Source organism: Ursus arctos, unplaced genomic scaffold, assembly GCF_023065955.2.
Source record: "Ursus arctos isolate Adak ecotype North America unplaced genomic scaffold, UrsArc2.0 scaffold_16, whole genome shotgun sequence".
Classification (NCBI taxonomy): Eukaryota; Metazoa; Chordata; class Mammalia; order Carnivora; family Ursidae; genus Ursus; species Ursus arctos.
Genome location: NW_026622830.1, coordinates 56,773,640 through 56,787,007, shown reverse-complemented (window position 1 = coordinate 56,787,007; position 13,368 = coordinate 56,773,640). Strand labels below are relative to the sequence as shown.

At 47.3% G+C, this 13,368-nt stretch overlaps 2 protein-coding genes and 1 long non-coding RNA gene across 3 annotated transcripts in view; 2 read left to right on the top strand and 1 right to left on the bottom strand.

Moving 5' to 3' along the window:
- Positions 1-13,368, top strand: part of LOC125280908 (dual oxidase 1-like) — a 171,561-nt gene that overhangs the window by 35,244 nt on the left and 122,949 nt on the right.
- LOC125282005 (ral guanine nucleotide dissociation stimulator-like) overlaps positions 1-13,368 on the bottom strand; it is a 33,353-nt gene that overhangs the window by 6,809 nt on the left and 13,176 nt on the right. Inside the window, exons 11-12 of the mRNA XM_057312935.1 lie at positions 1,614-1,718; positions 88-272 (exon numbers count right to left, since the gene is read on the bottom strand). Coding sequence (XP_057168918.1) covers positions 88-239 — 152 coding nt within the window. The 5' untranslated portion in view covers positions 240-272; positions 1,614-1,718. The remainder of the gene's footprint in view (positions 1-87; positions 273-1,613; positions 1,719-13,368) is intronic.
- On the top strand, positions 4,360-11,810 carry LOC130543896 (uncharacterized). The gene is made up of 2 exons (XR_008959652.1): positions 4,360-5,838; positions 6,362-11,810. It is a non-coding gene; the product is annotated as an uncharacterized LOC130543896 (long non-coding RNA).

The following is a 13,368-nucleotide window of genomic DNA, read 5'->3' as shown; positions in this document are numbered from 1 at the left end:
AGGTCAGAGAGGGGTAGTGCCATTCCCGAGATGTACACCCAGTAGATGGGAGGCTCACCCTGTGCTGTGCATGGGGTGGGCACTCACCGATTGAACTGCTGGCCCAGGACCTGTGTGGCTGAAGTGAACATCTCGTACATGCAGAAGATCGTTGAGGTGGTTGAGATGCTCCCATCTGGGAAGGATGGCACCAGGGACTGTACGAGATGCTCCATTGTGCCTTCTCGGAGCCTCAGCATCGTCTGGGCCTCATCCAGGGACAGGGATGATTCCTTTTCCCACCAGGTAGAGAAGGGGGGTGTGGGGGGCAATGGAGTCAGCTTCAACACCACGAACCACCAGGATGATCAGGGTCTGGTGCTCAGACCAGAGAGTCCTATCCCTTCGGGAACTTGTGCAAGAAAAGGGACTTGAGGGCCCACCCAGAAAAAGGCTCTAGGCTTGAAAGTACAATTGCCTTTAGGGGTGAAATGAGAAAGCATTGGTCACTTCAACACATCTTGTTAGCTGAGCCACCACAGCCTTTCTCTCTCTGAATAGGCTTTATTAAGAACTGTATGCCTTTGAGTCATCAGTCAACATCCCTACTACAGACAGGAGAAAGCAGAGGCTTAGCATCTCCAACGCTGCTCGAGATCATAGACATTGGGCCTGAGAACTGTCCAGAGCATGGAATGCATGGCATTTCCCTAGGCTGCTGCGGCCTGGTCTGTTCCTCAGGTGGGGAGAAAGGTTCAGGGGAAATCCACCTTCCTCGGCAGGCCCCATGGGAGCCGGTTGTTTCTAGTGTGGGTTCTGGCCTTGCCGTGATCATCTGTGGGTCCTGAGATTGGACATCAATCTGGACCTGTTCTCACCCCAGACCAGCATTGGATGCTGTTGTGGGCTGAGGCACCTGCTGCTTGTCAAGGGAGATGGAGTAGCTGAGCCTTTGGAGCAAGCAGCTCCTCAAAGATGGCCTGGATTGAACTCTGAAAAGACAGAGTCCACTACCTGGGCCAGGAGGCATCAGAGGCCTTGCACCCAATCCGTGCTTGAAAGGCTGATTCACGGTGGCAGACAACCTCCCATACGGAGGTCCAAAAAGACATATGAGGACACAGCTTGTGACCCGGGGGACATACAATGAGTCGATGTGCTCTGAGAGGTGATACGTTACAGAGGAACATATAGAATGGCTTCATCCCACCGTTCCTTTTATGTTCAATCACCCTGTGTGGGGTGAGGATTCATAAGGCCTTGGACACGTTCTCCAAGGACAGTGGAGCTGGGTTCTACACAGGATGGCTGGGGTGAGTCAAGAAAATACTCAAAACAGTAGCAAAATGCAAAGACACTCATGGCTGTGGGAAAAGTCACACAAAACAGAATGAAACAGAATAACCCACGCCCCAAACTGCAAAAAACATGAACACTATTCTCTACCATTCCCACCTATGGGAAGAGTGTCTTCCTACCTTCTCCCACAGCTGGTGGTGGAGGTGTGGATACTGGGATGACTTTGTGGTTGGGCCTGCGGGGCACTCATATAGAAACACCATGGGAGGGCCCCAGGTTTGTCCCCATATTTGTGTGGGGGCCCTGGGTGTGTGGAACCCTCTTCCCATTCTCACCTCAGAGCGGCACTGATCCTGGGTGGCCTGGTGCACCTGCCACTTGTCTAGGGCGTTGTAGTTGAAGTCCCAGACCAGCTCTTCGATGACCTCCTGGGTGCAGCTCTGAAAATGCAGTGCCCCATAGACATGGGGTCAAGAGACATTAGGGTCCTCCCGGGACATTGCCACAAGGGGTCACCCGCATTAGAAATCCTGCTCTCCAGTTGAGGCAAAGAGGGGCAGCTGAAAAGACATCGAGCAAGGAGGTAGCCGGATGAAACTCTAGAGCTCGTGATTAACATCGAGGTAGTTGAGCTTGGTCCCCAGTGCTCAGCTTCTCATCCTGCCTGCTATGACCTGGGGTGTGAACATGAAAGATGGGCCAGGCTTCCAACACCTGGCAGCTTCCTTCTGCCCAGGAAGGGTGTGTCCCACATCCTCTGTCCCCTTCTCTACACATAGACAACCAGCCCCCCACCCCAACACACACACAGGGACACACATAATGAGGGGCAAGAGGTGTGGGCCTGCTGAGGTGACATCACAGTTGTTGCCTGCTCTCCAGTGGGCTGCCCTGAGCTGCCTCGTGTTACCTGTTGGTGTCTCCTGCCACATGTCCAGAGGGCTCGGAAAAGCGGGCTGAGCCGACGTCTACAATTATTTGAAAGTCTCTCTCTCTGGGCTTGCCTGGGCCCAGAGACCCTGAAGGGAGGAAGGCAGCAAGAGAACATCTTCTTCTCTCGAACGTCTCCACTCAAGTGAGCTGGAGAGCAGGTTGTCTTTTGAATCTGGGTGCCCGGTTACCAGAGTTCTAAGTTCAGTTGGGGCCTATCACAGAGGAAGTGAGGTCACTCTTTCAAGATTCTAATCCCTGGGACCATGTGTTCAGTCAGACCTATCCAGAGCCCCTTCTTGGCAGTTGACTCCTTAGCTTTCTCCCCCATGTCATCTCCTTAACTGGACACAATGAGCCAAAAAGGCCATAGCCACCACTCTCTGGAAATGGAACTAGGGTCTGAAGCTTCAGAAGGCAGAGCTGAATTCAGACCTTACGTTCTGTGTTTCTTTGCGCACTTGTGTGTCCTATGTCATTGTGTCTCTCACGTAGTCCCCACTTTCCCAGCCTGCAGTGTGGGGATCAGGCTAGAATCTACTTCCTTGGCACATCCTCTGGTGTCTGTGGATAAGAGTATTTATTACATGTGTGGGGTGGTCCCCTGTGTATCTGAGGCACAATTTTTAAGATGGAAGAATTACAAGAAGGGGTGGGACTTGGCATGGAGGGTCGCTCATGGAACCCGAAGAGGCCTGGGTTCCAGCCGTGTAATACTGCAACTGTCACTTTCCCTCTTGGCCTCATTTTAAGGTGGGCACCATGATGGTCTGGAAAAGCAAGAAGATGCAGGCATTGTCATCCTCTGTAGTAAAACCATGCAATTGTTTCCCGTTATATGAAGAACGAGACCCCATTACCTCGTTTGGGTCTATGAGGGGAGCGGCTTTCACCATGGCTCCCAGGGATCCTGACCTGTGGTATAGGCATCAGACTGTAACTGCTAAGTGGTCAGTGACTGGCTTTTGACCCACAGGACATATTCAACGTGATGAAGTACCATGCCTAGAGCTTCTCTACATGTCATGCAAAGAGTTTCTCACTCCCTAGTTACTTTCCATCATGTTCCACTACTCACTCCTTCCCTTTCCCTTCTTCTTCTCTCTCTCTGAACCAGAACCAAGCACTGATGTTTTGAGCTGCCATCTACAGAGGCTCACAGGATAGAGAACGGAGGCAGTGCCAAGGCCAAAAGACACACAGGAACTCAGGTTCTGAGTCCAGATGGCATCCCGAGTCACGTGAGCCAACTTATGACAAAATCCTCTTCCAGTATGGCCCTGGTCACAGCCGCAGCCACTGACACACCTTGAGCCTGGGGAACCATGCTAATTTGGGCCCGCATTCTTCACCCACAAATACTGTTAGAAATTAAAGCGATGCACCTGCACATGCAGGGTATCAGGGCAATGCAGTCCCGGGGCAACTCTAGATAAGTAACAGTCTCCCAGGCCTCAGCATCTGTCCCTGCCTTCCTCCCTCCCCTCTGCTCTCCTCCTAGTGTCCCTGCAGCCACCCTGGCTGCCTTTTTCACTCCTCTGGCCAAACTGGCTTCTGTTATTGAGTGTCTGCAGCACAAGTCACTTCTTCCTGAAACGCTGCTCCCTGACGTGTGCAGGTCTAGCTCCCTTTGGTCAATCTGTTCTCAGCAACCTCAGCCTCAGTGAGGCCTTTCATATCTTTCCATGCAATGACTCCCCAGCCTTCCTCCGTAGCACACTTCATTCCTAGTACAGAGCGCTTGCTCTTTTCTTTCACGTGCGTTCTCTTTGGAGCTTTGGTCCATGTGTAGACTGGGAGCTCCTAAAGCAAAGGAGCCCTAGGTAATTTCAGCTCCGCACATGGGCCCAGCAAGATACCTGGCATAGGGCAGTGCTCAGTGTGTAGTTACTGAATGAATAATTGAGAAGATCTTGGAGCCCACCTCCCCTCTTAAGCACCTACTGCAGAATGCTACTAAAACTTTCAAGCTGTTTCTGGGCAGGGGCGACAACCACAATGGCCTCTGCCTGACTCTTCCTGCTCCAGTTCCTCCAGCAGAACTCACCAGGTACCATGGACAAGGAAGCGCCCTGCACCCAGTTCTCCAGCTCTGGTGGCACAGCCCCACGCAGGCACACCAGCAAAAAAAGCCATGCCTTTTCTCGGGGGTCTTCAACGCAGTCCCTTTGCAGAGTCACAGAGCAAAGGAGCAGGATCTCTATTTTTCCCTTCTCTGTGGAATCTGAGACAAAGAAGAGAAAAGGAGGAAGACTAACTCAGAAAAAGAGATCAGATTGAAGTAACCAGAAGCAGAGGGCAGAGGGGGTGCAGGAATTGAGTGAATGGTGAAAGGTACAAATTCCAGTTTCAGATCAATAAGGAATAGGGATTTACAGTACACCCCAGGACTACAGTTCATTACTGCTCTATGGTGTATTTGAAAGGTGTGAAAAGAGCAAGTTCTGAGAGTTCTCATCACAAAGAAAAACCTCTCTTTCTTTTCTTTTAACTTCATTTTTGTATCTCTAGAGATGATGATGGCGGCGGACTAAATTTATTCTCGCGATCGTTTCACAGTATACGAAAGGAACATCATTACGCCAGGTATCTTAAACATACACAGTTCTGTATGTCAAATGTATCAAAACAACTGGAGCAAAAAAATATTTTAATATTCATAGAGAGCATCAGGAAATTGGACATGGTAAAAAGAATGTCACGTAAACAAAACTGAAAACAGCAGAACCGAAAGCCAGTAGGTTATCCTAGGGGTTAAAAACTTCAAGCCATTGGCATAGAAAGTTGATTCTGAAATTGAAAATCAGTGAATTAAAATTAAAGCAGATGAAATAGAATTTTAAAATGTTGTTCCATTTAACAATTTGTCAAAGAATAGAAAGTCTTAATAAGTGACCTCAGATAGTAACTTTTGAAAAAACTGTTCATGTTTTGGAAAATTCTGATTGTAAGCTTCCAAGTGGGCACAGAATGAGAACATTTTGTTTGATCAAAGTCGCCTCATGGAAAATGGCTGAAGCAAAATGTCTGAGATAGGACCTAAACGAAAGGATATAAATGGCTAGACGAAATTGTCCCGAGTTCGTTTCTCCGTATTTGCAGTTTACATTTATTTTCATGTCGTTAAGTCCATTAAGTTCATGGAGTACATTCTAAGTGTATTCCATGCATTAATATGTTTGAACAACCTCCCTGTAACCCAGCTTCACATCTTATTGTATCTTGTAAAACTCAAACTCTATACCATGAATCAGAAACTTCCGATGACCGCCTACTTCCAGCCCTTGGCAACACCATTCTACTGTCTTTGGCAATTTACTCTAGGTAGGTCCTAAGAGTGAAGTCAAAGTGTGTATTTTCATGAATACTCATCTACTTAGCATAATATCCTCCAGGTTCACCCATGTTGTGGCAAATGTCAATGTCTTCTTCCACTTTGAAGAATGAATGCTATTCCAATATGTGTACATACAACATCTGTTCCTCCCTCGACAGATACTTGGATTGCTTTCATGGTTTAGCTATTACGAATAATGATGCCATGAAAATGTGTGTTCAGATATGTCTTCAAGACCATGCTGTCAATTAATTTGGGTATACACCCCAGAAGTGGAGTTACTGGAACACATAGTAAGTCTAATTTTAATTTTTTTTGAAACTACCATACTGATTTCACAACTATGCTGTTAAACATTCCTACCACACACATGGAATAAGGCTTCCATCTTTTCCACATCTTGGCCAACACTTGCTCTTTTTTTCCCTTCTGATTGCTTTTTTTTTTTTTTCTGGAAGAGTCATCTTAAAGGATGTAAAATGGTATCTCATTGCTTTTTATAATTTGCATTTCCCTTAACATTAGTGATGTATCTTTTCAAATTTCTTTTCACGTGCACATCTTTGAGGATATGCCTATTCCCAATTTGCACATTCACGCATTGCATTCATTTTGTTGTCTGTTGTTGAGTTCATGTGATCTCTATTCATTCTGGATATTGAGCCCCTGCCAGATAGACAGTTTGCAAATATGGTCTCCCATCTTGTGGACTGTGTTTTTACTTCATTGCTAATGTCTTTGAAGTCACAAAGATTGTAAGTATTCTGAATGTCCTGTACGTGAATTTATTTTTCTTTTCTATCCTGTGCCTTGCAGGTCATATCCATTAAAGCACGGCCAAATCCTATTTTGTGAAGCTATGAAAATGAATATTATTGGGCTGCACTTCCGAGATGAAAAAGGTTCATTAGTGGAGTAAGAGAGCAGCATGAACTGGAGAAGCACTGGCATGATGATGGGGTCATGACGCTATGTGATCGCAAGAGGATAGGAATATGTATGATGGGCCAGCATGAGCTGTGTACTGGAAATGGGACCTTGTCCATTTTGTGCAGCACCTACGTGGATGATGGGAGCAGTGAGACATATGACTGGACGGATCCCCGAGCTCAGCCCTTCTTCCAAGTTAGACTTTCATTGCACTCTGATCCATTAACGTTTGAAGAGTTTCTTAATCAGATGAGGGACATAGTCTTACATGCTAGAAGGTGATGAACGTGGTGTGTGGGCGACACCTGTCTGCAAGGAACTCCGTATCCCTCCCGTCTTGGTGAGCCACTGTCTGGAGTCCATGGCAAAGAAGGTTGGAGTACTAAATTACACTGGGGTCAAACCAAAGGGGAACAGTATGTCCCTCCTATGCTGAGCTGAAGTCAGGCAAGACCTTTATATGTTTGCTCTGTGTTCCCAGTTCATGGTCCCTAAGTTCTGCAGGTTCCTCTCTGGGAGAGAGGAGATGGACATGTTTGAGGGGGAGCTGGAGAGCTGTATCACCACCAGGAATGAGACAGAGAGCCGACTCCCAGTCATCGTGCAAGTGAAAAAATGGGATCAATGTCATCAAAGAGAAAACCATCAGCCACCAGTATTCATGCCGCCTGTGAGGAAATCTTGTCGAGAGGCACTTGTAAGTGATGGAGGGTGCACACCTGTAGTAACTCTGTGGCAAGTACAGATGTTACCTGCTTGAGGTGACCCACCTTGAAGAAACAAAGTTTTTGCCACCCTGTCAAGGGTGCTCAGAATGGACTCGAAGGGCAAGAGGCCTGGAACTGAAAGCATGTTTGAAAGTCTCTTTAGGGCTGAAATGAAAAAGGCAGCATGCCCTGAAAACTGCCTCACCTTGAATAGGCTAGCTCCCTTCATTGCTTGTGGGAAGAAAAGAGATCATCCGGTATTTTTCGTATTGAAAACAAGAAAACACAGAACCTTGGATTTCCGTTATTTTTTTATTGAAATTCGATTAGCCGACATACAGTCCATCCTTATTTCAGATGTAGTGTTGAATAACTCATCAGTTGCATATACCACTCAGTGCTCATCACATCACGTGCCCTCCTTTATGCTCCTCACCCAATTGCCCCATCCCCCCACCCAGCTCCCCTCCAGCCACCCTCAGTTGTTCTCTGTGCTTAAGAGCCCCTCATGGTTTTGCTCCGTCTCTGATGGCTTCCCGGTCAGTTTTCTCTCCTTTCCCCTATGATTATCATCAGTTTTCACTCATACGTGGAACGTAAGAAACAGTGTAGAGGATCATAGTGGATTTTCTTTAAAAGGATGTTATTTTCTGTCTTTCCATGTTTGACCGCATTTCACTTTTCTTTAAAAATGACACGTTCAAATGATATGTCCATTGACCCTGGAGGGTTGGGCGTTCTTCACACTTCCTCAATGAGTTAGGACCCTGAACCAGGTGTCAGGAGAACCTCCTCTGTGTTATTGTTCCCCGGGTGCCCTTGTTGGGCTTCAGCTTCCTTATCTGTAATACGATGAGAGATACGAATGCTAAATATTTTCCGAAAGTTGTTCCCGCTACAAACGTTCGATGGCTACCCATAGTCGAATATTGCTTCATCCACGAGACAAAGGTTAGGAATCGTTATTTCAATTACTTCGTGAAGACACACAACCAAGTAGAATGAGAACACCAGAGGAGCATCGCTCCAATAGAACTTGAGTGAAACTCTGCTCCAACTGCCAGTAGCATAGGACGTTACCTTTTACGTGAACACAGAGGTGGGCCCTGGCCTTTCCATAGAAACAGACTGTCCTTTTGTCTTTGGACATTTTCATTTACCTTTCATGTGGATTGACGTTCAACCCGATGAGACCTCATGAGGAAACTCTGCATATTCTAAGCTTAGATCTCATAGGACCGATTTTTCTTAAGTTTTGAAACGACACTATAATTGACAGACAGTGTTATATTCCTTTCAGGTGAACAGCAGGGACTCAATAGTTCTGTACATTACACAGTGCTCAGCACCATAAGTGTACTCTTAATCCCCATGACCTATTTCACCCATCCCCCCACCTGGCCATCCCCAGTCTGTGCTCTACATTTGAGACTGGTTTTTTGTTTGTTTTCTCTTTGTTCTTTCTTTTTGTCTCTTAAGTGCCACACAGGAGTCAAACCCATGTTAACATAACACACATCGACTTTAAAGCTTACCTCCGTTTCATGGTCTGGATGAAATGTGGTGACTATACCACCACGTTGACTCCACAGTGGCTCCCAGGGATCCCCACCCGTGCTATATACCTCCCTGTCTATCCACTGCCTGGTTGCTAATAGGTTTCTGACCAAGAGAATATGACAAAACATTGTCACTTTCCTGTTACTCTCTTCTGTTCCCTTCCTTTCTTTCCTGTATCCCTGCACTGGGGAAGCAAGCACTGGTGTTTAGAACTGCCCTACATAAAGGCCCACAGAGGAAGGAACCTAGGGAGTGCCCAGGCTAATAGGCAGAAAAGAACTCAAATTCAGGATTTCGCTTAAACCCACTTTGTTGAGTCTGAGCTAAATCCTGACATTAGTCACATCAGTGACTTGGGAGCAAATCTTACCACAGTTGGGCCTCGGGTGAGGCGCAGATTGCATCACACAGAGACCTGGGGGCAGAAACACCCAGTCTCAACTGTGCGGAGATTCCAGGCCCCCCCGAATTGGGAGCTAGGAAATATCACGCTTCAGAAGTGCTAAGCTTTCTAGTAGTGTTCTCAGAGACAAACAGATAGCTAACTCAGTCGACCAGGCTTCGGCACCTGGCCCTCCCATCCACTGCCATCTCTTGTTCTCACCTCCCAGCCTCCACCAGCCACTCTGGCCACTTTCCGAATCTTCTCTGGTCAAACTAGTTTCTGTCTGAGAGATTTGGCCCCAGCGGTGCCCTCTCCCTGACACACTGTTCCCAGAGGTGTGCAGCTCTTGCTCCCTCTTGTCAATCTGCTACCAGCAGATGTCACCATGTGGAGGCCTTCCAGACCCTCCTCTCCTGTGACTCCTTAGCCCTCCCTACTACACTGTGCTGGTAACTGGAGTATAATATCTGCTCTGTTCTTTCACACATCTTGCTTTCAAGCTGTTCTCCATCAGAACAGCAGAAACAACTTGGCCATTTGCAGACTGCACTGGGGCCCACCAACTCACCTGGCACATGCTGAGCGCTCAGAGCATAGTTGCTGAAAGAAGAAATGGGAAGGTCTTGGGGCCCTGCCTTCCATCCTTGTCACCATGTCCATTCCTGAGCCCGTTATGCTAGCACTGGGATGGGCAATGTGAGAGGCTAGAATGGATATCAAGTGGCCAAGATGTACTCGGCTGCTTAGTGCCTTTTCCAGGTTGAATGCGCTTGGGCGGATGTCAATGTGTGATGCAAAGATCATCATACCTGGTGCCCACTCCCATGGGTCCATCTACATGTCTGTTCCCCAGGACTAATTGTCATAAATCTTCTTCCTCCCAGTCCCTGACCAACGAGCCAAATCATCTACCACTGCCACGAGCCAATGTATATTCTTTCCTCAGGCTGCTTTTCTTTCCATACCACCTGAAAGAATTGAAAGAATTTTGAAATGCTCGAAAGAATTTCCCGTCGCTGCATTCTATCAAGACTACCCTGAACGGGCCTGTAGTATATCTGCAGCCACTTTCCATCCTGCAGCCACATCCAAGCCCATTCAGCCATGAACCAACCTCAGTCTTTTCCCTCCTCTGTCGCCTGGAGCAATATTGGGTCTTCTGCCCGTCCTCTCTGAAGCTCCTCTGGCCCGTTCATGGGGACTTGCGAGGGAGCCCGTGCACCACACACAGAGTGGCCCCTAGCACCTGCCTCTGGCCACGTGCCAGGGCTGACTCAGGAGCTCAGGCTCCCACCTTACCCCCTTTCAGCCTCGGCCATCCCTCTTGGAAGGACTTTGTGCTCTGCACACATCGCAGAGATACAGGAGGGCACAGGAAAGAAAACCCACTGACCTAAAGAAGCTCCTAAACTATTGACCTCCTTCCATCCTGCCTCCATATTCCCTGGAAGAGAAGAAGAGGAGAGGCCTGCAGGTGTGGACAAAGCCCTGCCCTGGCTGTTTATCTTCCCGGCAATAAAAAGGCCTCCTCGTTGCGGCCAAACTGTTGCTGAAAATTCTGTTTTCAGTGGTGAAACAGATAACTTTGGTCAAATGGCCTGCTGGCACCGTTTGTCAGGGTGGTCTGTGGACAAGTGGCCTCAGCATCCGCAGAGGACGTGTTGGAAATGCAGAGTCTCAGGTCCCTCCCAGTGTTACTGAATCAGAATCTGTATTTTCACGAGATCCCCAGGGGATCCAGGCCTAAGACGATGTCTCAAAAAACCACTGTTGAATGTTCCCCAAAGAGAAAGCTAATCGGCACCTTGATATACCAAATGGGGAAGGCATGGTTGTTTCCTGGGCCTTTTTGGCAGTTTCTAGCATTCTAGAATTCCATAAAGGGTTGATTCCCCAGTGGACATGGTGGGAGTTGTTGTGCAGGAAAGGAAAGAACACCATACCTGCTGGGAAATGGAGCAAGGACGGAAGCTATGCATGGGCCCAACAGCAAGAGCTCCAACGCGCCAAGGCTGATCCCCTGCTCTAGAGCTCTCTGCTGTTCTTATGCTAGATCCCTTTGTGTCAGGTGATGGGATGGGAGATTGTTCTTGCTTTTGGAGCTGGCCTGTATTGCTGTAACCGGTCCTCTAAGATTCACTTTTGTTGTATCCCAAAGTTTTGGGACGCTTGTCTTGTCATTGTTCTTGGATTCCATGTAATTTTTTTTCCTATTTTGAATTCCTGGTTGACCCACTCATTTCTCGGGAGCGTGTTCTTTCACCTCCTTGTGTTCATGGTCTTTCCAGGTTTTTCTCTTGTGGTTGATTTCTAGTCCATACCATTGTGGTCAGAAAAGATGTATGCCATGACTTCCATCTTTTTGAATTAGTAGAGACTTGTTCGGTAGCCTAATATGTGATCTGCTCTGGAGGACGTTCCATGTGCAATCGAAAGGAATGAGTATGTGCTGTTGGAGGATGGAATGTTCTGCATGCGTCTGTTAAAACCAGTGCATCACCCAAAGCCACTGTTTCCTTGTTGATTTTCAGTTTGGATCATGTGTCCATTAATAGAAGGGGGGTGTTAGATCCCCTACTGTATTGTATTACAGTCAATTAGTTGCCTGCTTTTTGTTATTAACTGTTTTATGTATTTGGGTCCTCCTATGATGGGTGTCTAAAAATTTAAAATTGTTCTATCTTCTTGTTGCATTGTCTCCATGATTGGGACACAGTGTCCTTCTTTGTGACTCACTACTCTTTTTTTTTTTATACTCTGTTTTGTCTGATAGAAGTATTCGTACCCCTGCTTTGTTTTGGCAACCAGTTGCATGCGAGATGCTTCTCATCTGCTCACTTTCAATGCGCAGGGGACCCAGTAGGTCTGGGGGCTCAGGCTGAGTACCTAATTTTGGACAAGTCAGTGTAAGTGTGCAAACTGAGACTGAGTGTGTAAACTGTTGAATATTAGTGACAATGGAATATTACTCAGCCATCAAAAAGAACGATTTCTCAACATTTGCTGCAACATAGACGGGACTGGAGGAGATAATGCTAAGTCAAGTCAAACAAAGAAGGAAAATTATCATATGGTTTCACTCATTTATGGAACATAAGAAGTAGGAAGATCAGTAGGAGAAGAAAGGGAAGAAGAAAGGGGGGGTAAACAGAAGGGGGAATGAACCACAAGAGACTATGGACACTGGGAAACAAACTGAGGGCTTCAGAGAGGAGGGGAGTGGGGGATTGGGATAGGCTGGTGTTGGGTATTAAGGAGGGCACATATTGCATGGTGCACTGGGTGTTAGACGCAAGTAATGAGTCATGGAACTTTACATCAAAAACTAGGGAAGTACTGTATGCTGACTAACATAATAAAAAAATTATTATAAAAAATATAGAGATGATGGACTTCAGAAAACATGGACCTAAAAGTCATGACGGACAGCAAGGAGAGTGTGGGGTTTCTCTGGTCAAGGATATGGCCCATTATCCTGGCAAGAAAGAGCCCGTCCCTGATCCATCAGATGCCAGCCAGGGAACAGTAGCTATTGTGTATCTGACCCAGAGCCTGGGGCCTGGAGGGAACTGCTGCTTCAGAAGAACCGCATAAGGAGATGCACGAAGGCTGGAAATCCTGGCTCCTAGGTCAGCATAGATGTTCATGGAACCAGGCTCAGGTGTGCCCTTTAAAGTACCCCTCCCATCTTTTCCCAACACACAAAACAAGCAGGAAAGGGAATCCAGAGATCATTGACAAGAATCCCAGAAAGATTCCAAACTTGGTAAACGGCCAACGGGGAGACTGAGGCTGGAAAGTCGTGCCTGCCCTGAGTCCATCTGCAAATTATCTTCCTCTGGCTTTGTCCCCTTCACACGCAGGATTTGATCTCCTTCCGTGTTTTTCCCCACTAGGTGCTGATGCAGTTCCAGAGATTGAACTACAATATGACAAGTTCCAAATACGGGGGCAAAACCAAACCAAACACAAAACCAATAAAGCATCTCAACGGAAAAGCAGGACACAGTCTTCCTGGCCTTAGAGTGGAGAAAGGCAACCCCAGTCCTGGGGCAGGAAGGAGCTCTGGGGCGTACAAGTCTTAAAGACTCCCACTTTCAGTGGTTGTTGCTATTCCTGGGAAAGTCCCTGCAACCTCCAAATCTCAGGAGTTCTGAGGGGCTGTCTCTGCTGTTTGCCCAAATTCATTGACTGAAATGGACCCATGCTCTGAGTAAGGGGGATTTGGGGGTGCCCTCCAG